The sequence below is a fragment of the Sparus aurata genome, chromosome 1, assembly GCF_900880675.1.
Source record: "Sparus aurata chromosome 1, fSpaAur1.1, whole genome shotgun sequence".
Taxonomy (NCBI): Eukaryota; Metazoa; Chordata; class Actinopteri; order Spariformes; family Sparidae; genus Sparus; species Sparus aurata.
Genome location: NC_044187.1, coordinates 38783957 through 38811468, shown reverse-complemented (window position 1 = coordinate 38811468; position 27512 = coordinate 38783957). Strand labels below are relative to the sequence as shown.

The 27512-nt window shown below is 40.2% G+C and overlaps 1 protein-coding gene and 1 long non-coding RNA gene across 3 annotated transcripts in view; both read right to left on the bottom strand.

Moving 5' to 3' along the window:
• LOC115587132 (uncharacterized) overlaps positions 1–27512 on the bottom strand; it is a 238268-nt gene that overhangs the window by 35405 nt on the left and 175351 nt on the right. The window lies entirely within an intron of this gene.
• Positions 1–27512, bottom strand: part of LOC115587119 (glycine receptor subunit alpha-3-like) — a 163644-nt gene that overhangs the window by 11762 nt on the left and 124370 nt on the right. For both annotated transcript variants that reach the window (XM_030426758.1, XM_030426766.1), the window contains exons 6-7: positions 8624–8761; positions 7823–8037 (exon numbers count right to left, since the gene is read on the bottom strand). In XM_030426758.1, the coding sequence (XP_030282618.1) occupies positions 7823–8037; positions 8624–8761 (353 nt within the window). The remainder of the gene's footprint in view (positions 1–7822; positions 8038–8623; positions 8762–27512) is intronic.

The following is a 27512-nucleotide window of genomic DNA, read 5'->3' as shown; positions in this document are numbered from 1 at the left end:
ACAAAAGTAACATAGTAACTGTAACTGTCGTTGGTAACTTATATGAGGAAAAAAATACCGCAGTTGTAGGCGGAGCAGCGTCTGTCCTCCCGCCTGTCCTACCAACTCTTCATCACGTTTCTGCCCGAAAAACAGCGTCTGTCCCTGGCAAAAACCTTTAACTCACTCAAGTGGTTGTGTTGATAGAAATCACCGCGATGGTCAGCCCTCCCGACTGAGACTTCAGTGAACTTTCACTAGAAAACAGCCTCCGTCCCCGCAAATGACAGTCACGTAGCGACCTGTTTACTGATGGCGATTATGTAATAATGTATTTTAGTGCGAAAAACGTAGCTCTTTTACCTTCCAGGTTGTTAAGGGGGCCGGGTTCTCAATCACTACACATTATAAACGGTCCGTGGGTTTAGATTGACAGGGGGGACACCTGGGAAACACCCCGATGTCGTCATCATGACATGTACTGTCACGTCTCTTTAGGAGCCGCAGCGCAGCTTTCTGTGTAAATTACATGGCGGTTCGTCTTCATTCCAGCGGTGCTTCGCACTGTGTGAATGACCAACGGCGGAGAATTGACGAACTGCCGCTGCGGCGTTAATGCAGCGTCTCTGTGTGAGAGGGGCTATTCTCAGCCTCCGCAGGTACTACCACTTCCTGTTTGGGACAACGCGTCAGTGCAAATTAATCATGTTGACGAATTTATGTCGTTGATTACGTCGACTAGGATGACGCGTCGTCCCAGCCCTAAGCACAACAGCCCGGTAGCACCCCCTAATGGCTTTTCCCATTTTATATGTACAGACAAATTCCTAAACAAACCAAATTTGCACATTCATCACGAGTCACGAACATTGATATCTGCTAGGGAATGGGAGTTCTCAGTGACAAGATGGCTCCCGGACCCCCCTGGGTGATTTCAAGCTTGATGCCTCCTACATGCACATACATACAAGACATTCGGTATGCATATGCATCATGACCAGACGCACAAAAACCCTCTTGGACCCATACCCTCATTCCGGCCCGGTTCTAGGCATGGGCACGGCGGGGCAATGCCCCCCCAAATGCTTCGGCTGCCCCACCAAACCGACCCCGCTTCATTCCGAAAAAAAAAGTATATTCAAATATATAATGTTGTAACATTTTCCCATAAATGCTGCTCAGACTAATCACAGTCCACGGTGTCTCTCTCTCTTGTACCGTGCATACAGTCAGTAGCAGCTTCTCTCAGTTAGCATCACATTAGATACTACGGGCACTCCAGGCTTGTCAGTTGTTAGCATGTCGGCTAGCAACTGCTAGTAGTAGCCTAGTCCCATCGGCAGCTGCTGCCGAGTTTGTCTCTGTCCCGCTCCGCGGCATGGAAAGCGTCACACGGGCAGGCTACGTACCAGTTGGGAAGCAGGTTTCAACTTTCAACCCTTGCCAGCCCCGCTGTTAGTCCTGTTGGCCCACGAGCCTCACCCATCCCCGCCGACAGGATTAAACAACACACGTTAGTGAGAGGGGACTCCATAACCTGTAAATTCAGGTTAGCGCCGCTGGCCACTGTTTAACGTTACTTCCTGGGGCCGGAGCCTCCGACAGCGGCTACTCTGAGGCTGCTGGCATCTGGCAGGGAGCAACAGGGAACCCAGGCAGGCACACACGACTTTCCAAAGCGCGAGAAAGTGGTGCACAATAATATAGCATCAACCAATCAGACAGGATTTATTTATTTATTCTTACAGTGCAAAATTGCTTTGTCACAGATTATAAAGAAACTCAAATTTTGCCCCACCACCAAATTTCCCAACTTCCCTTCATATCTACCACGATGAATTTGGGAAATTTGGTGGTGGGGCAAAATGCATGTGACAGACTGACGAGCTTAAACCTGGGCAGATGCTAGAGGAACCACAAGACCTTATAGGCCGGCTGTCTACTCACTGTATTCCCTGTTTAGCATTATTCAAAGGCTAAATGACAATTTAGTCTCTCCAATTCATTCACGTCTGTTAAATCTCAAATCTGATCACTATTTATATACCACATACAAGTGTCTATATCACACTCATGGTTACCCTCGCCAATCACAAACTTTTACATCAGTCTGCATTCCTTTGTAGCGAATTTCTTATTCAGATGTTCAAAAACGTGCATGGTTTGAAATAATACAAATCTACCTCCAGAGAGAGAGAGAAATCTGAGAGCACTGTAGGCTGACGGTGAAAAATGCTGCAAACCGACTGATTTGTTTTTAAAATCAAGTGCAGCTTCATCTAGAAGAGGTAAACATGGATAACGAATGATGGCAAGACATTTTTATTATGGAACGGCTGGCTCTGATGATTTAGTTATGCATTGAGGTTGTGCATTGATATGTCCATGTTTTGGTGCAGTTGTTTATAGCATCACTGGGGCTCAAAAGTGTGTGTTCTTTCCGTGCGTCAAAAGTTATATCTGCCAGTTGCGCAATATTTAGGTTTAGATTCCATTTAATATTAGATAACTAATTATAATTGGCCATTGATAAAGTTGTCCTACATCGGAGAGGTGGAGGTGGGCTTAAAATGTAAAATGCCAATTACATTGTTGCTTCAAATTTAGATAGAAAAAATATGTTAGTAGACTGACATCAGCCACAGAATTTGTTTTCTTTGTCAATCCAGAAAAAGAATTCCCGTTAGAGCTTTGCCGATGGAACCACGGCGAATCTGCGATGCTTACGTCTGGGTTGGCATCATAGACTGGTGGGCATACAAAAAAACGTCATCCCTATGGCACTCAAAATAGTAGAAGTTGGTGACCCATCAACATTTGTCACTGCCCCCCCAATCAAGGCAGTCTAGAACTGGGCCTGCCCTCATTCCAACAGAAAGTCTGCCATTTTGATTTACAGTTCAAATTTTGCCGCCAATTGGCGCTATTTCCTTGACTCGTTCTTTAACAAACTCCTCCTACAGATTTAACACCACAGACTTCACATTCAGTCATTATCATCCTCAGACCTTGAAGATGAAAAGTTAGCAAAGTCTTTTGCTTCTGTAACACCTGGTGGGCGTGGCAGTGCGGTTAATTTCAATGACACAGGGAGTCGGCCTCATGTCAATCAATCTGACTTCTTTTATATAGCACTATTTATACCAAAAACATGCAGCACAAAGTGCTTTACACAATAAATGCAAGCATAACAAAGCAGAAGTAACGAATACATACATTTTTGAATGAAGGCAACTGAAGCACTATCTTACTCTTAGCCATTAGAAGTGCGGACAAACATAATCCGATTTACATACAACTACAGGTTGTTTTCTCCACATCATACACTACAACATGATATCATTGATGGGTCATCTAGCACCACATAGTGGACACAGGCAGCGTTATTTTTCCCATTTAGACCACGTCCAGTAAACGCGTGCACATGCAGACATCTACGTGCGCAGCCTCCGACAGCGCCACAACCCAACGCACGTGGGCAGCGAGGGCGTGATCATCGCTGCTTGCAGCTTTAACTGTTTTTATATTTTCTACAAGTTCTTATTTATGTATTCATGAATGCATGCATGCAAACTTTCCTCCAGGGCAGTGTGACCCTGGACCTGCCTAGAGGGTCTAAGGTCCACCCACCACATCTCCAAAAATCCTTTGGGAAAAAAATCCTGTAAATGAGAATTTGTTTCACGCTATATAAATGTAATTAATCTGTGGTATTGCTAACCACTAGTGAGCTTTCAGATCCAGGCCCATTAGGGTTGGTAAACGTTGGATAGTATGTTGGTCAGTCCACTTTTGATTTTTGGCTTTCATAAAGATCCAATATTTTGATTCCTATACTGAAAACTGCCTTTTCTTCCAATTGAATGTCTCAATCTGACTGACTTTCTCTTGCACAAGTAGTAAGTCAACAATATCTTTACACAAAAAGTTTATATCAAGATATGAGTTTACTTAAAGTAACAGTGGGTTTCATTTGGCTGCTGTTGCTATAACTTCTAGGAGAGGGACAGAGAGTGAGGGAGGAAGTTGGAGAACGAGACCACACATAATTTGAATAAAACTCTAACACATTACCTCGGTTGTTTAACAATGAAGACAACAACTTCCATGATGCTGTATTAACGACTCTTTTGTGTTGTTTTGTTGTTTTAATTGAGAGATAGAGACAGAAATTACATACTGTGAGCTTCACTTCTTCTGATGTATGTCCTAACTAATTCATATTTTCCTACCATCATTATAGACATTATTTTAGGTCTGCAGCTGCTGCCCCTCACACACATCCACAGTGCCACTGATACGTTTGGTGTCAAAATGACATATCCTCCTCCCTTCATGTGATAATGACTTATTCAGACATGTGTACCATAATGGAGTGCAAAGTTCTGTTGAGCACCGGAAACATGAGAAACCTCTAAACACACACACACACGCCGACAGACAGACAGAACGAACAGACAGACACACAGCCTCTATCATGTTGTTGAGGTGTATGTGTACAAGATGTGTGAGAGAGAAGGCTGTGCTAATAAGGGTTATGTAACAAAGTGCTCCATGTCAGATTTTTTCTCATGCATACAAGATACCAGAACAAGACTAAGGGGCTCTTTCACACACACGCTCTAGCGGACCCATGATGTGTGTAATCAACACATACTTGTGCTTGCTCATGCACAACATCCAGCAATTAAAAATGGAGTGAAAAAAGAGGCATTTCAGGTGCCTGGAAAGGGCAGGCAGGGCTTGTTATATAGTGTCGATTTACTAAAATCCAAGACCACAGAAAAGAAATGGGGCTCAGGTGTTCACCACAGCTAACTGACTCCATAGAGAAATTATACATCACACGATGGGAACACTGCTGGCAAAAACTCACAATACATTCATCTTGTGTGAAATACATATATACATATACATATATATACATATATATATATATATATATATATATATATATACATATACATATATATATATATATATATATATATATATATATATATATATATATATATATATATATATATTTTAGCAGAACATAAAGGCATACACTGGTATTTTTGCTTGTTGTGCTGTTAATTCTTGGGGTATATTCAAGTGCTCAATATGCTCAAAACTATAAACTAAACTCAAAACTATAAATAAAAATAAATAGTAGTATAATATAGTATAAATAATAATATATAAATAATATAGTATAAATAATAATAAAAACAATACATGTAAATATATGATAGAAGATGAAGATATGGCAGAAGACATAAGTCTTATCTTTCTGCTGCAGAAAGAACAGATAATAGCTATGATATTTTTTTTAGCGCTGTCAAAGTAAACGCGTTAATAACTCGTTAACGCAACATCCTCTTAACGCCGTTAATTTTTTTAACGCGCAATTAGCGCTCGGTATTAAAAAAAAAGAAAGAAATGTGCATTATTTGATTTACGGCCGTCGATGGCACCTGTAGTCTTGATCCAGACGGTGGCAGAAGGATAAGAAAGGGATTAAGAAGAAGAAGAAGCAGGGTTGGCGTTCAGGAAAAACACGGTGGACTGAAAAGTGAAAGTGAAAGGAAATGGAGAAAGGACTTATGAACGGCAAATTCACTTTCAAAACACTGAAAGTGTTCGGTCGATAGGACAAAAGTTATCTGCACGTACTGTCGACATGAAATGAGTTACCATTGAAGTACGTCGAGTCTCAGATATCGTTTGCAAGCCAAACCCATGGCAGATGCAGAGAGCCCCCCCCCCCCCCCCCCAAAAGCAGTCATCACCATGTTTTGTTCCCATTTAGGGTAAGGTGATATTTTTTGAGCCTTTTATTTTCCTTAAATGATTTGAAGTGTTGAATAAACATTTTCATAAAGCAAGCATATTTGCCCTTTATGATGTTGTTAAAAGTATTCCGAACATGGAAAAAATACATTAAGGTACATTTAGAACAGAAAAAAATGTGCCAAAAAAATTGCGATTGATTTGCGATTAATTAACTATAGACAAAATGCGATTAATCGCGCTTAAAAAATTTTATCGTTTGACAGCACTAGTTTTTTTATTTTAGATTGGTTGAATAATCAATTTCCAGAGTGATAAATATGAAAACGTCAAAAAAACACAACAGGTTTCATGCTTTGTTATCTCACACTGAACACTGACATCTCTCCTTTATCCACATGCGAAGTATCATTCACATGCCAAACATGCTTTATCCAATGTATGTCCTTGGTATTATTGGCAATAATGTAATATGAAGTTAATATATGCCATGGCTTGCTAAAACTTGTAATGGCAATGTCATAAGCCTGTTATAAAGTGTGACAAACAAGCAATATCAGCCTTTGGTTAAATCAGTTAAGGGCTCAGTGTAGTGTCTGGTTGGCAAGTAATTCAGATAGATTATATGATGCATATCTCTGTACAAACTATCTGAGGGGCAACGACAGAGTGTGGACAGCTCGCCAGACAACCACAGGCCTGACAAAATCAGACAGACAGCCATTCACACTCACATTCATACTGATGGGCAGTCTACAGTCTCTAAGAGGGAATTTAGACCCGGTCTTAGGATTCCTACCGTGTAGATCCATCTGAAGTCCGTCAGTTCACATCTAACATTAAGATGACCACTGATGTGATCACAAGTCACTTCCTCACTCTATATGCAAATAAACACATATATCACTGGGACAAACAGACATGATGATTTTAACACAAAGAGTTAACTTTTGGTTGAACATTGAACATTTGCTGAATTCACAAATAATGTAGAATTAATCAGAGACAGTGTTTCACAGAGTTTATAAAGCATCTCCTAACTCAACAACTCAGTAAACTGAGACATTTGTTAAGGGAGTCTGGGGTCTTTCTCTACAGGGACAAAGAAGTAATGTATATATTATATACACATTATATAATGTAATATTTGACATGTTCACCTTCAATAACATGTTGTCAATGAAGTGTGAATTTATAAGATGACACTAATGATTCTCTTTTCTTCTTCTTCTTCTTCTTCTTCTTCTTCGACAGAGGACATCAATTGAGTGGGCGGTCCTTCAGTGTGGACCAGGACACATATGCATACTGTTACAACATCCTTCAGGAGGTACACCAAAAGAGGTCTAACAAATAACGAAGTCAAGTTGCAGTTTACAAGAAGATGAATTAATTAAATGAACAGTAACCAAACAGAGGGATGAACAGCCTCCCAGACCAACCCACCAGGGCTGTCAGAGCTGGGTGTTAACCCTCTACCCTATCACAAAGAAACAAGTAAACCTAACTGAAACAAAACCACGAAAAATTGGACTACCGCACCCATCAGATAAACATAAAACAAAACATGATACCACAGCCAGCCTCCAAGCTGACTGACTGCATCTCTGAATAGGAGGTGGAATGTTGAAAGAGCCAGAGCCTAGTGCCTTACCTGCTCTTATTGGTTCATAATCAGCCAGACAGCTTTCACTTGGAAGGCAGGAGGCCAAGCAACAGCCACAGTTGCACGTCCTGGCCAGCAGAGGGAGAGCATGTAACATTACACACTGCTAAAAGAATGTGGTCACATGTGGTCCAGACCAATTTTGAATGTGGTCTGAATGATCAGATCTCAAATATGTCCTCAATGCATCATGGGGGTGTTCACAGCTGTATTTAGAGCTGTCTCCCTGTGATCAGATCAAATGAAAAGATGAAAATACCAAGTCTGAATCAGATGAAAATACCAAGTCTGAACAGGGCTGAACTCTCCTGAGTTGCACGTGTTGGACTATGAGAGAAAAGTGGGCCATCTAAAGGGAGCCCACACAGATACAGTCGAATAATAAAATACACAAACACAGACCTTAGGCAGTGAAGTCCTGGAGCCTGAGCTCTGTGTTGTCATTGTGAGGACAGTGGTGATGCCCAGTGCAACCCTAGCTGGGGCTGCATCCATGTTGATCCAGAAGGACACCCAGGACAGAATGACGATGAGCAGAGAGGGGATGTACATCTGGATCAGGTAGTAGCCCATCTGACGCTCCAGGTGGAACCGCACCTCAATACAAGTAAATTTACCTGCAACAAAGTAGAGACACACTTAAAAATAATATTCACTTATTATTACTACTTATTATTATAGAAAAATATTATCACAATAATCATCTGTACACAAGGGCCACAGTTACGATCTTATAAGGCACTGTTTGCTGTTTTTATCTTCGCTTCAACCCTGTTCCTTTCTGGCTTTACGCAGTGCCTGAATTTCGATTTCCTGATTTTCTGATGAAAGCAGACATTCATTTTATGCCAGTCTGACTCTGGGTCAGCTCATTATGCTGCCCAAAATCTATAAATATCTATGATCCCAGTCCTTCTCTAAGCCTACTGAATTATTCAGTGCCCCAACCCCTACACAGTGGCCCCAGGTCAGACATACCACATTCATGTTTGTCTACTGTCTATGGTCAAATCCCATTTAATGAAAAGCCTTGATCAGTCTGGATATCAGTCTGTTTGTTTCTTCCTCTTGCAGCTGATGTATTCTTGTCTTGATCCCAGCAGCGCAAACATGATTGATGAAATGTGGCAACTGTTTCACCCATGTGCTTGTTACCTGTATGATGCTCCTGGTAGTGTGTGTATGTGCCTGTGTATGTGTTACCTGTGTTGTAGTGCTTGGTGCAGTATCTAAGGTCTGATTCATCTTTGAGAATGAACTGTGGGAGCGTGAGGCCTTCGGCCACTTGGACTGGTCCATTCTCCTGCCACTCGAAGATCAGGTCGTTCATGGTGTAACCAACTGAAAACAGGAAACAAAGGACAATTCAATAATCAAATATTAATAATATTATACTAACACACACACACACACACACACACACACACACACACACACACACACATACATAATAGAGGCTTAATGATTCTCTGACATTTGACGTATTGTCAGTTATTTGACGAAGGGCTTGGTGCTCCTTTCTGAGATTTTTCAGTCTTACTTTGGAATGTTGGGACATTTTCTCAAATTCTATTGACCAACCCACTGCTGTATGTCAGAATACAAATTCTGTCACAAAAAAACTTTTTGTATATCATTTGAGGAATACAAATAAACAAGAACAACTTGAAGCAAAAGCAGCTTTATCTTCAGCAGACTGATGCTGTCTTGTTAAACCACTGTGTACAAAGAAACAGGTCAGTCAGCCAGTCATAGCAGAATTGGTCAGATACAATATTTAGGCAAAAGTAGCACACAATAAAATGACACCATTTTAAGAAAAAGTTCTGCTTTAAGTAAAAATACATAAATAGTCTGATCGACACAACGAGTTTAGGGCCGTCCACTCCAGGAACTATCAATCTAACGATGTGAACCTTTAGGCCTGGAACGATATCAGATGTGATCAAATATCGTGATGTCTGCTGTCATATGCAATATTTTTCACAATACCATGCTACAGGGCTGTAAGTTGTACTAAGAAACAAACAAAGTCCATCAGAAGGATATGGTTTTACAAAATCATCTAAATCTAGGGTGAGAGGAGTTAGGAGATTTCAACACTTTTGAAAGAACATCAGTTATCCTGGCAATTGTGTAAGAGCATCAGTGAAGACAAAATGAACTTCAGAGACCCCACCAGCAACAAAGTCTGTTTGGCAGTATGTTTCAGGTAAAATTACTTACTTATTCAAATTGTGTAATTAGCAGCTGAATACACTACTCACAATAAGTTAGGGATATTGTGAGAGACTCAGTGGATTTCATACATACGGTGTTTGTTTCACTTCAGATAGGGGATAGGGAGGCAATTGTATTGGGGTGATAGACACACCTCATTTTGTGTTTTCCACGTAATGGTCTCACTGTGTACAGTGTGCCTTACATATTGGGGCCAATACCAAAAAACTAAAAGACAACCCTTTTCAATGTGGCATCAATTTCAACATTCTGTGGGTATAAAAAGCTGGTATTGTCAGTAAGTCATTCCAAGTTCATCATTCAAACAGCCATGAACACACGACGTCACTTAACGGACGAGCAGCGCCACCTGGCCATAGCGCGCCTTCGGGTTGGTGGCAGGCAGTCAGATGTTGCTCGTGAACTTGGTGTGTCTCAAAGTGTCATCAGCAGACTTCCATCAAGACACAGAACTACTGGCAGAGTTTGTGACAGACCCAGGAGTGGAGCCCCACGAGTGACAGACCGCAACGATGACCAGTACCTAAGGACCTATGCACTCAGACATCGTTATGCAACTGCCACACAGCTGCAGGCCCAGTTACGAGATGTGAGGGGTACTAGGGTTTCCAGACAAACCATTTGAAACTGACTTGAATGCCAGACGACCGTTGCAGGGGACTCCACTGACACCAAGACACCGCCGTGAACGTTTGCAGTGGGCACAAGACCATGTGACCTGGACAATGCAGCAGTGGTCTACCGTCCTGTTCACTGATGAGTGTCGGGTCACCTTGCACAGAAATGATGGTCGTCAGCGTTGCTGGAGAAGGCGAGGTGAGCGATACACCGAGGTCAACATGGTCCCCAGGGTTCCCTTTGGTGGAGGAGGTGCAACAGTCTGGGCAGGCATCACCAGTCAGCGCAAAACAGATTTGGTTATTGTAGATGGCTCAGTCACTGCACGTTCTTACCTCAGAGACATCATAGAACCCATCATCATCCCCCAATTCCGCCAGCACACCCCCAACTTTCTGTTCATGGATGATAATGCTCCACCACATCGTGCCAGAATTGTCACAGCTCAACTTAAAGAAGTGGGAGTGCCTCATATGGCATGGCCAGCAATGTCCCCTGACCTGAACCCCATAGAGCACGTCTGGGACCAGCTGAAGCAGAGACTGGATGATCGTACCCCACCCCCACGTGACCTGGCAGAACTGCGTGTAGCACTTGTGGAGGAGTGGAACACATTGCCTCAGAACAACATCATGAGGCTAGTGAGGGGCATGAGACGTCACTGTCAAGCTGTCATTGCGGCAAATAGTGGAAACACCCGCTACTGACATTGTCAATTTTTGTTATTTGGGGCTATCCTTGTTATTGTCAAAATTTTTGGGGTAATAAATATTAAACTAATGAAAATGGTGTTTCTTCTCATTCATTATTAGTAATATCAAAGGGAACTTTTACTTATTTCATTAAAATTCAGACCAAATAGGAAAAGCACTCATGTAAATAACAATATCCCTAACTTATTGTGAGTAGTGTATGTTCCATAAGTTGTATTAATAAGCAGTTACTAAAGTACACCATCAAAAAAGTGTGTCCTAAATGTCATCTAAAAGAGGTTGAATACAGTTAGAGACTGATATCATAATCATTCCTGCATCATTACATTGTAGGAAAATGTCCCTACATCAAGCTTGTTAATTCAGATGGATTCTGATTGGCTGTCAATGTTTCTATCATTTTGAAAATGATCACACAGACACCTTCTTCCACTGCTGTTGTTATCATAGTTTTGCAGCACTTAAGTGTTGGAAAAGGACCAAAGTTTAATGTTATAATTTAAAGCAAGTAGAGTGGAGCATTGAATGCAAAACTCTAGAGAAGTACAAGTACAGCAAAATTGTATCTAAGTACAGTATTTGAGTAAATGTACTCAGTTATATTCCAGAACTGTCATCAGCACAGCAGCTGCATTCCTGCGTCAGCAACCGTACTGGATCTTGTTAGCTTCAGTCCTGCTGCACTGAGAACCATTTTGACAGAGCTCACAGCCATATATGCAATCAATGTAGTTACACACTCAAAAGAAAAGCCTTGAAAATGCATGTGACAGCTACAGAGTGCGTCCACATGGTCAGTGTCTGGATGGATGGCTTTCCCTCAACACTAACCATTCTAACTATTATGATGATGGTGATAAAAAAGGTGCATCAAGTTTTTGTTAAAGAACGACGTAAACAGAGGCTCCAGTAATATTCTCATTAACATGTTGACTCAAGCACTCAAACATACATACATCCTTAACTTCAGTTAAATTGTCATGTTACCTCTTCTAAACATGCTTGGTTAAAGTTACTAACAGGAGTGAGTGGTAAAAGAAACTAAGAAGACGAACAAATGTATGTGCATAATGACTGGGAGAGTGGTGGCCACATTAAAATGCATGCACTCAGAGCACTGTAGGGCTTTTTGAAAAAAGCAGAAAGCAGCTGGTACGTGCTGGTACAAGCCTACAGCCATACACAAAAGATTCAGTTCACCTCTCCTCTTCAGGTTCAGCTAAAAGTGTGTGAAAAGTGTATGAATGTTGGAAAAAACAAAAAGAAAAAAGAGAAAACAGAGAAGACCATGCCCTCAGCCTTCCACACAAGGAAGCTTCGTGCTTAGCTCTGGATGTTTTTAAATCTTACAATGCCCGTGGTACTAACAGTGTCCGACTGTCAACTCAGAGCATTTACAAACTCTGCTGGTAACACCAACTGCATCTACTCGTAACACTCATTTTTCCATATCAACTACTAGTCTGGTAAAATGAAAAAAACAAATGAGGCATCACATTACCCTCCAATTTAATTTTATACTAAACATTATTATGTATATGTATATATAAATGTAATGCATAATACTAAATTAAACTGGAGATGGAGTTGGATCAAAGCAAACCTGCATCATGTCATGACTGGAGCCATTAACACTTATCCTCTGTCTCTCTCTCTCGTGTGTGCGTGCCCTCATGCTTCCTGTGTTCTCATGACATCAGAGACAGCAGCAACACAGCAATTAAAATGATCTATACACATATATAAATATAAAAACACAGCTAGATCTATGTATGGTAATGCCTCTGGCAAGTAGGCTGGAGCAGAAGAAAACCACAAATGAAGTCAAATTATGTGTCCAAGTGTTTTACGCGTCCCCTGCGGCAAGGCTAAGCTCCTGATTGGACAAAGGATGAATTAGTCATAATAACCCTATCGTTATTACATACATGGCTGTGTGTTTCTTTTAAAAGATGCAGCTATGTGTCTGTGGTAATATTGTTTCAAAGTGGGAAGTCGAGGGTAAGGAGCATGGTACTAAATATACTTTGGTAAGATGTATGGGTGGATGAAGAATGAGGGAACATGTGACATACATGGCAAAAGGAACAAATGGATAACAATGGAATTAATGCTGAATATGATATATGTAGTAATTTGCATATCTTTATCTATACATTTGTAATTACAGTATACAGAGTTTATACAATGTATACAAAAGGGATGGGTATCGTCAGTGCTAAAGGCATTCACACTATTGTTCTTCTAGAAACATTTTTTTTGTGTGAATGCTAAAGGCATTCGCACTATTTAGTGTGAATACTGAGTCAGCATTCACACTATTGTTCTTCTGGAATTTATTTTTTATTCTTCCGTACGTGTTTTTGGCACCTATCTCCTCCTACAAATCTTGAGCGATTGAAACCATTCAAATATCAAATGTTCAGCTTTTTCAGCTCTTTCAACCTTCTGCTTTTCAACTTTTTCAATGATTCAGCTTTTTCCCCCAAAAAATTTAACATTGAATCAAATGGGAAAAGCTTCAAATCCTCTTCAAAACTCATCGACTTTCAACCTCATCTTGTTCCTCGTACGTTGAGCGAGAGACACCATTCAAACTTTAAAACGGTCTCAAGACCTTCAACTATTGGCGATGTATTCAGTTTTTAAAAATTTAGGACGGTTTTGAAAATATCGCAGTTTTAGCTTTAGGAACTTTTAGCTCCTCTTCTGATTTTATAATGGGTGTGTATTGCGTCGGCTAGAGTGGGTGACATCATCGCCAGAGTGGAGAGCGGCTTTCGAAGATAGGAAAGAAAATCCTCTTCAGCTTGATTTTGGTCCCAAATCTTTTACTTGGCATAGACAATATATGGATAGAAATGTAGGAAATCTTGTTAGGTGTCAGCTTATTTCAGATGTGGGACTTACGGTATTGGATTTAGAAGCCCTAGAGTGACAATCACTACTGCTTCTTGCCCGTAAGCCACAATGTTAATTTTGAGCCCAAATTTCCGGCCGAGAGCAGACGGTACCTGATTTGTCTCTCGCTAATGTGCCCTCATTTCTCACTCGACAGAAATAAAAACAACACGACTGCGTTCAGCAGTGTCTCCTGACACTCAACATGTACATTGGCGATTACCATTACGCTTTTTTCAGAAATCGCAGGGGTTTGGGAGGGGTTCTCCCATTCATTCTTCTGGGGACATTTTGAACTCGTCTCTGCTATTTCTCCAGCGTGTGTATCTGAAGAATATGTGTGTACTGATGGAGCCAGAGTGCGTGACATCATCAGTACAGTGTAGAGCAGCTGGAAAATCTGGAGAAACAATTCTCTTAAGCTGGATTTGGATCCCATATCTTTTACTTCACATAGACAATGTATACATACAAAATGTAGGAAATCTTGTTAGCTTGCTTCACGGTTGCTCCTCGTCCAGCGTATATGAAGCCATTTTAACCTCTTCCAGCACTCTTACTCTACATCTTTTTACCTTTTCATCCTTTCTTTACCTATTTGAGCCCTTTCACCCTTTGACTTTTTTACATTGTCATCCTTTTTTCAACTCTTTAACCTCCTCCAGCCCTCTTACTCTACAGCTTTTCATCCCTTTCATTCCTTTTTCACCTATTTAAGCTCTTTCAGCCTATAACTTTTCACCTTTTTAGCCTTCTTTCACCATTTTAACATCTTCCTGCCGTCTTAATCCACAGCTTTTCGCCTTTTATTCAACATTCTCATAGTTCTGTGCATTTTCAGCAGCACGTTCAGTGGATTTCCCAAATCGCTTCAGCCTTCAGCATTCACACTGTATTTTCGCAGGAAATACAAATTTTTCTAGTGTTCTTCTGGAATTTTTGTATTCTTCTTCTTCTGTACGTTTTTCGGCACCTATCTCCTCCTACAAATTTTGAGCTATTGAAACCATTCAACCATCAAAATGTTCAGCTTTTTAAGGACATGATGGCTATTACTTTTGGCTTTTCTATCTTTTATACTTTTGGAAATATTCAGCTTTTTCTGCAAAATTTCTCCCATTCATCCATATAGGGATTTTTTCAAATTTCATTCTGCTACAACTTCAGCATACATTCAGCTATAGAAACTGTTCAACTATTAAAATGTTCATCTTTTTAACTTTTCAACTTTTTCAAAAGCTTTTTCCAAAAAGAATTTAACATTGAAGTAAATGGGAAAATCTTCAAATCCTCTTCAAAACTCATCGACTTTCAACCTCTTCTTGTCCCTCATACGTTGAGCTAGAGGCACCATTCCAACTTTAAAGAGTCACAAGACCTTGAACTATTGACGATGTATTCAGTTTTTAAAAATCTTTTACGGTTTTGAAATAATCACAGTTTTAGTTTTAAGGGTTTTTAGCCCGTCTTCTGAGTTTAAAATGGGTGTGTATTGCGTGAGCTAGAGTGTGTGACATCATCAACTGCCGCACCCCAGAGTGGCAAGCAGCTGGAAAAGTGGGAGAAAAATTCTCTTCAGCTTGATTTGGATCCCACATCTTTTACTTGACATAGACAATATATGAATAGAAATGTAGGAAATCTTGTTGGCTTTCAGCTGATGGTCTTATTTCAGATGTAGGACTTACACTTTTGGATTTAGAAGCCAGAGAGCGACAAGCACTCGAGCTGCTCCCCCCTAAGCCACAATGATAGGTCCTAAATTTCTGTAGGAGTGCAGATGGTACCTGTTGTGTCTCTCGCTCCTGTGCCCTCATTTTGCACTCCACAGAAATATAAACGACATGAGTGCATTCAGCCACATCTCCTGTTACTCAACATATAAATATTCTGGCGATAACTTTTACAGTTTTCTCAACAATCGCAGGAGTTTGGGAGGCGTTTTCCCATTCATCCTTATGGGGATTTTTTCAAATTTTATTCAACTTTTTCAGAAATTCAGCTTTTTCCCCCAAAATTTTAACATTGAATCATATAGGAAAATCTTCAAATCCTCTGCAAAACTCATCTCCTTTCAACCTCTTCTTGTCCCTCATACGTTGAGCTAGAGACACCATTCCAACTTTATAATATATAAATATTTTGGCGAGAACGTTACAGTTTTTCAAAAATCGCAGGGGTTTGGGAGGTGTTTTTCCATTCATTCTTATTGGGACATTTTCATCTTTGGCTCTGCTCCTGCTGCAGCATATGTTCAGCCAGAGAAACTGGAGAAAAAATTATCTTCAGCTTGATTTCGATCCCACATGTTTTACTTTACATAGAGAATATATACCTAGAAATGTAGGAAATCTTGTTGGCTTTCAGTTAATGTATTATTTATTTCAGATGTAGGACTTACACTTTTGGCTGTTGAAGCCCCAGAGCGACAAGCACTCCAGCAACTCCCCCATAAGCCGTTATGTTAATTTTGAGCTTAAATTTCTGGAGTAGAGCAGAATGTACCTGTTGTGTCTCTCGCTCTGGTGCCCTCACTTTTCACTCTACAGAAATAATTCATCTTTCTGCCTTTTCAACTCCTTCAAACATTCAACTTCATGTTCAGCAATCAAAATGTCATTTTCAAAATATTCATCTTTCTGCTGTTTCAGCTTCCTCATACAGTCAGCTCTATGTTTACCTGGAGAAACTCTTCAGATATCAAACTGTTCACGTTTTCAAGCTCTGTCGGCCCTCTTACTTTTTAGCTTTTTAAAATATTCATCCTTCTGACTATTCATTCATCCTTCTGCCCCATTCTTATGGGGACATTTTCAACTGTGGCTCTGCGACTGCTCCAGCATATTTGCAGCCAGAGAAACTGTTCACCTTTTTAAACTCTTTCTGCTCTCTTAATTTTCAGCTTTTGCAGCTCTTTCAAATAGTCATCCTTCTGCCTGTTCAGCTTTTTCCATACATTCAGCTTAATGACCAGCTAGGGAAACTGTTCAGGTATTTCAATCTCTTTCAGCCTTTAACTCTTCACCTTTTTTCACCATTTTAAGCTCTTCCAGCCCTCTTACTCTACAGCTTTTCACCTTTTCTAAAATCTTTTTAAGCGCTTCAAGCCCTTTCACTCTGCAGCATTTCAGCCTTTTGTCACATTTTCAAGGTCTTTCAGCCTTTAACCTTTCAGCTTTTTTAAGCTTTTAAACATCCAGCTTTTTCTGCATATTCTTGACCATTCTTATAGTTTTATGCATTTTCTAGTACGCTCAGCAGATTTCCGAATCACTTCAGTCTTTAGCATTCACACTGTATTTTCGCAGCAAATGCAATTCGTCTAGTATCAAAACGATGTCACGCTTCTTGTAGTCTATGTATTTGTGTTGTGTCTCTTGTCTTATGTTTTGATTTCCTTGTCCTTTTTGCGCCTCTTCAGTGTTCCCCTTTGTGCTCTTTCCACTATGTTCTCCCCTCTGTATTTTCCCATTCCTCCTTTCTTGTCTGTCTTCCCATCTGTCAGCATCATTCCTTCATGCTTTCTCCTCTGTCTCCCCCTTATTATCTCACCTGTCCTGCTCCCTCCTCTCTCCCCACCTGCTCCTTGTTGCCTCATCAGTGTCCGTGTACTTAAGTCTTGGTTTCCCATGTCTCTTTGTCGGTTCATTGTTTCTGTTTGCTGCTGTCTGGTGTTATTGTGCGTGTTGTCTCCTCCGAATTCCTTGTGTTTCACCTCCAGTCCCCAGTCTTTTGGTATGTTTTGCATTTTGGATTTGAACTTGGCTTTTGATTTGTACTATGTGTTTTTGTTTGAACTTTGTTCTACTGTTTGATTTGTTACTTTGCCTTCTCCCCGTTTTTACTAGTTTATGGAACTAGCACCTTTTGTTTGTTTGGAATTCAGCTTTTGATCATTAAAGCTTGCTTTTTGTTCCCCCTGATCCTGCCTCCTGTCTGAGCTGCAATTGGGTCCACCTTTTAGTTTTCCCTTAAAACCCCCCGTGACAGATGTGCACTCCTGCACTATAACTGGACACACTGATACAGTGGACACACTGATATTGAAAACAAAAAAATTATGTGCACAGTGAACTCATTGAGAATGGTGAGGGGCTAGTAGCAGGCTGAGCTGAAATGTAGACATGAAAATAAAGTACTCCTTACTGTCACTCAACACAATGAACCGAAATGTATGAGGACAACATAGCGCATATTAAATAATCCTAAAAACAAAATGAACAGAACAAATAGTCAGTATGATGTAAATAAACCATAAACACACTGTAGTCCAACTCAAATGTTATTTGCATGTGTCCAATATACTTGTCCACTTTCAATGGCAGGCCTACTTTGACTTCAAATTTTTGTTCAGGAACAGAATTTGATCAAGGTGGTCTAGGAAAAGTGCAACTGGTGTTAACTTCAGTGCCCGCTGTGAAGCAAAATTCAAGGTTCAAGACACATTTGAAAATGTAGCAAAGCAGCTAGCTGCACTGCGATGGTCATGTTTGATGCATTGTCAGTGACTATGGCAGGGTCCTTGATTTTTATGTCCCATTCCTCCAATGCACATTTCAGCAGCTCGGCGATGTTACTGCCAGTATGGCTCTCATGTTTTGCCCTCATCTGCAAAACATGAGAAATCAGTTTCCAGTCCTCATCAATGTGGTGCTCTCGATGTCCAACCACTGCACGTAAGGGCCACTATTTCTGTTGAGCAAAGAGCTGTTTTTACTACTTGCTTCACCTCTTCATACATCCTGGGCATAGCTACTCCTGTGATATGTGTGTGAGTAGGGATCACATAGTGTGGCTCCATGGTGTTTAGCATGTACCTGAAGCCGGTGTTTTTAACCACACTCTAGGGGTGCAAATCATCGTTGCTGCAGTACGCAATTGTATCTGCATGGCGTCTGACAAGGTGAGTTCGCAAGTTGGATGTGTTACCTAAAAACTTTACGGCAGCGTGACAAAACTTGCAAATTGCATTTGCTGTATCCAAGTCCATGCTCCCTGGTTTGTTTTTGAAACCAAAGTGCACCTACACATCGGCTTTGTATTTTGAAGGCGCCCCTCTAATATCATCAGTAGACAGACATGCTGCTTCCATTTCTCACTCTGCCAGAAACTGCAACAATTCGAGGCAACCAATTGTACTGCAACACCTACAGGAGCGGAGGTTGAAGTTCACAAGCTGTGTTTTTGATGATGATTTTTTTTTTCTTCAAAATATTGATTTTTGGAGCTGGAAATCGATGTAGTATATAATGAAAAAAAATAAATCGATTTTTTAGCACAGCCCTATACAATTTCCACAATGTTGTAAGGTTGTCATTCATTTTATTCAGCAGGTTCCAGCTCCTGTCTGCACAGGTGGTGGCACACATTGTGCTCCTTTGTATGAATCAAAGCAGCATGCTTAACATTAAGTATCGTGCACAGTCAAAGTCCCTATGGGTACAGAGACAGACCCCAGCAGTCACATCACTGAGTTATGTAACATATATTTGGCACAAACAGGAGAAGCATACGCAATTATGATGAATAATAAACTAAAGCAGGACAAGGAGGACAAGGCAGGAGTGGGGTTCCGCAGGCTGAGTGATGTTAATTTATTAAGCAAAAATTTGTGACTGACATGGTTCATTTGTATGGACATTAATGTAAGTAGCTTTATTCTTTTTTAACCAATTCAATTATCTACCTCATATGATTAATAAGAACCAGAGTTGTACTAGAGTTGCTTGGATGTGAAATCATTTCTGAGATAACAAATGCTGTGCATCATAAAAAATACAAAAGCTTACAATAAGAATTACATGAATGAGCCTCTAAGTATCAAAAATGCTGTAGTGAAAGAACTAGAGGGTAATGACAGATGTCAGCCTGTGTATGTCAACAAGGTAAACAAAAAAAAAAATTATAGAAAAACAACCTTTTTGGCCATTTGTGCATAGATTTCTGAGTTGCACTGAAAGAGGTTATGAATTGTCGTCAGATCATTCAAATGAAAATGGATTTGAATCTGTCAACCAGCCTTGGGGTGTTGTCTTTATATTTGTATTTTAATGTACCTAATAAGTAAGCTACTAGTGTTTTAACTATGCTCATCCATTTCATGGCAGGACTGACAAAAAAACTCAAGACGGTTGATGCAGCACCGGGTACACACTTTTTCACCGCAGCAGCACAAGTATGGAAGCAACCGTAATTCAAATTAAAATGGATTAACAGAAATGCTTTTTCATTTTCAGAATATAGCTGCATTTTTTGACTCAGCTTGAAAGCTGACCAGTTTCTCCAGCTGAACATAAAGCTGAATGTATGTAGACTCTAGCCCCATTCACACTGGCTTTTGGGTGCGGCTTTAGTACGCCAATTCCCCGCCTCCGTCTCAGTGTGAATCTCTCGGAGGCGGCGAGGGGTGAAATTTCGCTCCGGCCCTGATACGCCTCTGGAGGTAGTATCAACACACCAATGTGGAGATATACATCACTTCCTGTTTGGAACGAAATCTTAAAGAAGTTGTTATTTAATAACTTGAGTATTCTTTGGACTGTCGATTCTTTTAATAACTGTTTGTCAGAAGGGAGTGAAAACGGAGGCGGAAATGGGCGTGGCCTATACCAAGAGATTCAGCACAATTCACTGAACGTGTGGATCTAAGGTGTTTGAATGTGCGACAAAGTATATGGGAGTTATAAGCCAAAACGCACATTCCTTGATTATAGCGCCACCTAGTGGTGGAAATTCAGGACGACAATAGATTCTAAAATTTTTCACCAGGTGTGACGTATATTCCAAGTTTGGTGAGTTTTGGGGTATGTTCAGGCAGTAAAAAATGCAATAACCATTTGCTAAGGAATATAGCCAAAAATAATAATAATCATTCAAAAAACAATAGGGATCTCGCAGGTCATTACCTGCTTGGGCCCTAATGATAAAGAAAAGGACATTTAAGATTTAATAATCAAAAGATGCCTCAGCAAATAGTTACCAATATTCAATTTGAAATGTCAAATTTGAAAATTAAAATGCATTAGCATTTTTCATTTCAAGGTCATAGCTGCATTATTTGACTGATAAATAGCCTTAAATTTATCATCCAAACTTCATTTTAATTTTCTTCTTCAAGACTGCTCATTTTGTCACACAACTAAAAAGAAATCAAAGAGGACATTGCTTTTTTGATTTCATGCCCGCCCACCGCACAAAAGAGTCCATAATTAGGGCCCGAGCAGGTAACAACCTACAAGGTCCCTATTGTTTTTCGAATGATTATTAGGGCCCAAGCAGGGGAACCTGCAATAAATATTTTGGCTATAACCATTACATTTCTTTCAAAAATCGCAGGAGTTTGGGAGGCATTTTCCCATTCATTCTTATGGAGACATTTTCTACTTTGCCTCTTCTACTGCTCCACCATATGTGCAGCCACAGAAACTGTACTGTTTCCCTCTTGTTTTTCAAATGATTATTATTAGGGCCAGAGCAGAGAACCTGCAAGGTCAATATTGTTTTTTTCTAATGATTGCTATTAAGGCCCAAGCAGGGAGCCTGCAAGGTCCCTATTGTTTTTCTAGTAATATAAGGGCCCGAGCAGGTCTCGACCTGCCATTTTTCGAGTGACCACATTTTCATCCCAAATCATCGCATTTTCACTGCCTGAACATGCACCAAAACTCACTGAACTTGGAATATACGTCATACTTGCCAAAACATTTCATAATCTATTGTCATCCTCAATTACCACCACTAGGTGACAGTACAATCAAGAACGCACATTAAAAAACCTTATATCCACGTGTTTACTGAATTGTGCTGAATCTTGTGATAGAGGCCACGCCCATTTCTGGCTACCGTCTTTCCCGCAAATTTGCGAAATTTCGCAAACCTACTTTTTTGAACTCCTCTCAGGCGATTTCACCAATTTGCAAACAGCATCTGTGGACTGTCCTGATGAAAAGTCGTTAAAAGAATTTTGATATTCCAAACAATATTCAAGTTATTAAATAACTTCCTGTACATTTTGCTCAAAACACAAAGTGTTGCATATCTCCACATTGGTCTGTCTAAACGACATGAAACCCAGGTGACTACTTCCCCATTTTGATGCTTCGCCATAAAACCATCAACTCAGTATAACTTCCACATACAATTTGCCATCTACTCCAAATTTCCCATGTAGAGGGTCTTGTCCTGAATACATCAACGTGGCACACCCCGACGGCAGCATGCCCCGACACGTGTGGACTGCGAGGGACCGCTCAACGCTGCTTGCAGCTTTAATTAGGGCCCGAGCAGGGAACCTGCAAGGTCCCTATTGTTTTTCTAGTGGTTATTAGGGCCTGAGCAGGGAACCTGCAAGGTCCCTATTGTTTTTCAAATGATTCTTTATTAGGGCCCGAGCAGGTCTCGACCTGCCAGGACCCTATTGTTTTTCTCATTATTATTAGGGCCCGAGCAGGTCTCGACCTGCGAGATCACGTTTTTCACTGCCTGAACATACCCCAAAACTTACCAAACTTGGAATATAAATCACACCTGGCGAAAAATGTTATAATCTATTGTAGTCCTGAATTGCCACCACTAGGTGGCGCTACAATCAGGGGAAGTGCGTTTTGCCTTATAACTCCCATATACTTTGTTGCACATTCAAAAACCTTATATCCACGTGTTCAGTGAATTGTGCTGAATCTCGTGGTATAAAAGATATAAATAACAATTTCCTGCAGATTTGGTTTAAAACAGGAAGTGTTGCATATCTCCACATTGGGGTGGTCTACTACTTCCCCATGAGCCCCTGAGGCCCTGTGCAAAATTGTAGGCGATGAGCACAAGGTGGCACTCTTTAAATTGAAGTATTTTATATCTCCACATTGGTTCATCGGATTAACACGAAACTTAGTACAATTATTGTCAATGCCCTCCTGAGGACAGCTGATGAAGGGTTTACCGATCCGCCACTAGGTGGCGCTCTGGTGGCAGTCTAATTTGATATTTGGCACTGTGGCCACACCATAACACTTATGGAAATGAAATTCATAGGGGTGCTATAGAATGGCCCCTGTGACTCACACAACAAAAATGACCAGCAGGTGGCACTATTTTCAATGCAAAAGCATTTTTGGCCCATAACTCCCACATAATATGTTGCACATTTCTAAACCTCATATCTACGTGTTCCCTCAAATGAGCTGAATTGTGTGATGTAGGCCACGGCCACTTTCATGGTAACTTTCCGTTCACAAAATCGCAAAAAATTAAAAACCTACTTTTTCAAACTCCTCCTAGGTGATTTCACCAATTCGCACCAAACTTTGCATGTAGCATGTTTGGACCCTCCTGACAAAAAGTTATCAAAAGAATTTTGATAGTCCACAAAACAACAATTTCCTGCACATTGTGGATAAAATAGACAGTCTTGCATATCTTTATGAAATACTGACCAATTATCACAAAAATAATCGGAATTGTGTTCGATTGCCCGCTGAGGGTTTGTGCAAAATTTAGTGCAAATCAGCCAATAGGTGGCGTTCTGGTCGCAGTCTAACCATTGTCAATGGAAGTAAATGGGAAAATCTTCAAATCCTCTTCAAAACTCATCGACTGTCAACCTCTCCTTGTCCCTCATTCTTTGAGCTAGAGACACCATTCCAACTTTTAAAGACTCAGAAGACCTTGAACTATTGGGCATGTATTCATTTTATAATGGGTATGTATTGCGTGAGCTAGAGTGCGTGACATCATCGCTAGAGTGGAAGGCAGAAAAAATTATCTTCAGCTTGATTTGGATCCCACATCTTTTACTTCACATAGACAATGTATACACAGAAATGTAGGAAATCTTGTTGGCTTTCAGCTAATTTCTCTTATTTCAGATGTAGGACTAACAGATTTGGCTGTAGAAGCCCCAGAGCGACAAGCACTCCAGCAACTTCCCCATAAGCCGCAATGTTAATTTTCAGCCTAAATTTCTGGAGGAGAGCAGACGGTTCCTGTATTGTCTCTTGCTCTGCCGCCCTCATTTTCCACTCCACAGATATAAAAAAGACATCAGAGTTCAGCAATGTCTCCTGTTACTCAATAAATAAATATTTTGGCTATAACCATTACATTTCTTTCAAAAATAGCAGGAGTTTGGGAGGCGTTTTCCAATTCATTCTTATGGAGACATTTTCTACTTTGCCTCTTCTACTGCTCCACCATATGTGCAGCCACAGAAACTGTAAGAAAGCGCAACAGGTCAAGGTCCAACAGCACCCTCTACTGATGCAAAGACAACTAGCAGTGAACAAGTCAGGACATGCCCAGTCACACTGAAAAGCAGCAGACCAGTCAGTGAGCAGACCGTGTGAAGCTGCATGGACTTTCTGTGTATTTCCCTAATGATGTGTGCGATCTTGAGGTAAGTGGTGTAAGTGGTGTCTGCTTGTACTTATAGGTAATTTGATCACTATTGCAATTTGTGTTATTTTACATGGAAATATGTTGTTTGAGTTTGAGTTAGCTCAGTAGCCTGTGTCTCAGTAGTAGTTAGCTGCCCTTTGCTGGCACTGCAGCTACATTTGGATTGTGAGGACTTAATGATGAATTTTTCGTTTGTACTGCCAATTTTGCAACTCAGTCTATTTGTTGTGATTGTGTCCATGCTTATTAGAGTTTAAAAGTCGAATCATTTACTGTGGTTAACAGTCAGTATGTAAAGCGTTCATGCTGTTTAGCATGCTTTGCCTCGGCTAATGCTATGTTGGAAATTGTACTGCTTATTCCAGCACTAATATTGCATCCTTGTTGTTGTATTATGCACAAGTAGTGGTTTGCATATAAGTTAGGGATATTACTTGTGAACCTTAAAATCTTATGCTCATATAGCAGCTTATTTAGAGATGTTTATTTGATTTAACTGCTGAATAACATGTTGAGCATTGTTGTAATACAGTTTATTTCCTTTCTTTCTTTTCAGACGACACACACACACACACACACACACACACACACATACACACAAACATATGTTGTACAGTTATGTTAAAGTCCAACAACCTCAGAGCTCTCTCTCCAAGTGCCTTGATTCTCTGATCGGAATCATAGTCCATAATCTGCCGCCTCAACGAGCAATCCTTTCATTGAGGCTTGCCCTCAAACAGAAACTGTTCACCTTTTTAAGCTCTTTCAGCCCTCTCATTTTCAGCCTTTCTGCCTTTTCAGTTTTTGAAAAATGGCTACAAACCTCTGTTTAACAGTCTGTAGGGTCACACAGTGTAGTCCTCTCATTATTTGTTCTTTAGGTAGATTGCAGGGAGTTACTCTGATTTCAGCATACATTGTTTAATATCGGCAAGAGGAGCAGCCCACCAAATTATAAAGGAAAAACTTCCTCAATGGAAGGTGTTGCATGAAGAAGCCCCAACACACATGAAACGCAGTGTGCATCTCAAATCATGTACTTCATTTTGAAAGAACAGCTTCACTGTCTTTTCTTTTGAGTGGACAGGCTTTCTCCACCAGAGGGCAGTGCTGCCTTGCTAATGGATACAAACCTCTGTTTAAGAGTCTGTAAGTTCACAGAGTTTACTACTCTCATTATTTGTTCTTTATGTAGATTGCAGGGAGTTGTTTTGACTCCAGCATACATTGTTTAATACCGGCAGGAGGAGCAGCCCACCAAATAATCAAGGAACAACTTCCTCAATGGAAGGTGTTGCGTGGACAAGCCCTGACGGCAGCATGCATAGACAGCAGCATGCCCCGACGTGCGTGGACTGCGAGGGCCCGTTCATTGCTGCTTGAAGCTTCAATTCAATTTGAATTTGCAATCCCAAGGGGCACAGGAGAGTGACGTCAGCGGCCTCACTTCTTCTTTAGCCCCCAGTCTGACCGACTGTGCTACGCATCTAATATGTTAGGGGGCGATGTGCATATTTGACTCTGGAGCAAGAGAAGAGACAAGAGGAGAGTGTGAAGGTTGTGTTGGTAGCATAGACTGTGGTCCATGTTTTCAGAAACAGCGGGGAAATCACCACCATGTCAAAATCTGTACTGTGGTCAAGCCAGCCATGGTTTGCGTTTGTGAACCCAGGAAACATACAATACTCTTACAGTCATTATTCCCAGTAATAATCTGAAGGTATCAGCTCTGGACCTTACGTCAACGTTGCCTCCATATTGGATGTGGCAGCTCAGCCCCGTGAACTAATACAAGTCAATGGAGTGAACTTTACAAAGCTCCTTCTACAAAGTGCTATAAATTAATGTCTCTCATTTACACATTCACACACGTACGGATATATTCAGGAAACAGAGAGGAACAAAAAACAACGTCTGTAATGTTCTCTGATGATTATAAACGTTAACTACTCCGTATATGTTCAGTATACAGGTCCGACCAAATCACAGGATGGATTTTTATAATGTTTTCATGAGTGTTTACAGCTGCCAATGTATGTAACGCTGTTACTGTGATGATACATGACCGTTAAATATTTAATCTGTCTATAATAACCACATCCTGACATGTAAATGTGATATTTGTATCCCATACTGTCAACTTATTTCATTTAATTTAACTTTAAATATGAACAACCAACTTAATACTATATAAATCAGAATCGGAAATACTTAATTGATAATAATAATAACTATATATGTTGCATATTTATAAAAGTAGCCTACTGCAACTTCACTTTTTTTTTTTTTTTTACCATTAAATGTTATTGTATACATTGTCATATGTTCTGTCATGGAGTACATCTCTTCACTGCTAAAAGAAAAGAAAGCAGCTCACTGCTGCTGTAGTTTCTTATCTTGAATTGCAGACTTTGTTCTCTCCATGATTGTTATCATTAGCACTTAGATTATCAAAAATCAATGTATTTATAAAAACGACATTGGTGCTCTTATTTCCCACAGACGTCACATTAACATGTCAGGATCTTGTTATCTGGTTAACTGTCATGTGTTTTTTGCTGGGGGCGGGCATGAAAACGAAAAAGCGATGTCCTCTTTGTTTTCTTTTTAGTTGTGTGACAAAATAAGCAGTCTTGAAGAAGAAAATGAAAATGCAATTTGAATGATTTATTACTAATTTTATTTATCAGTCAAATAATGCAACTATGACCTTGAAATGAAAAAGCCTTTCTGCTAATGCATTTCACTTTTCAAATTTGACATTTCAAATTGAATTTTGGTTACTATTTGCTGGGGCATCTTTTGAAAATTAAATCTTAAATATCCTTTTCTTTTTAATTTTAATTAAGTTACAAAATGAGCAGTCTTGAAGAAGAAAATGAAAATGCAGTTTGGATGATTTATTACTCATTTTATTTATGAGTCAAAAAATGCAGCTATATTCTGAAAATGAAAAAGCATTTATGTTAATCCATTTTAATTTGAATTATGGTCCATATTGGCTTCCATATGCTGCCTCCGTCTAACCACTCAAAAAAAAAAAACCTCTTCTACTTCTACTACTTGGCTGACAGTCATTTACCACCAACTCTGCCCCTTGCTGGCAAGCATAATGAAACATACTGAAATAGCAGAGCTGAAACTGTATATGACTACGGACATGTAAAATAAATATTAACAAAAGAAAATAACATTTTCTCCAGGTGCTACACAAACACATTAAAGGT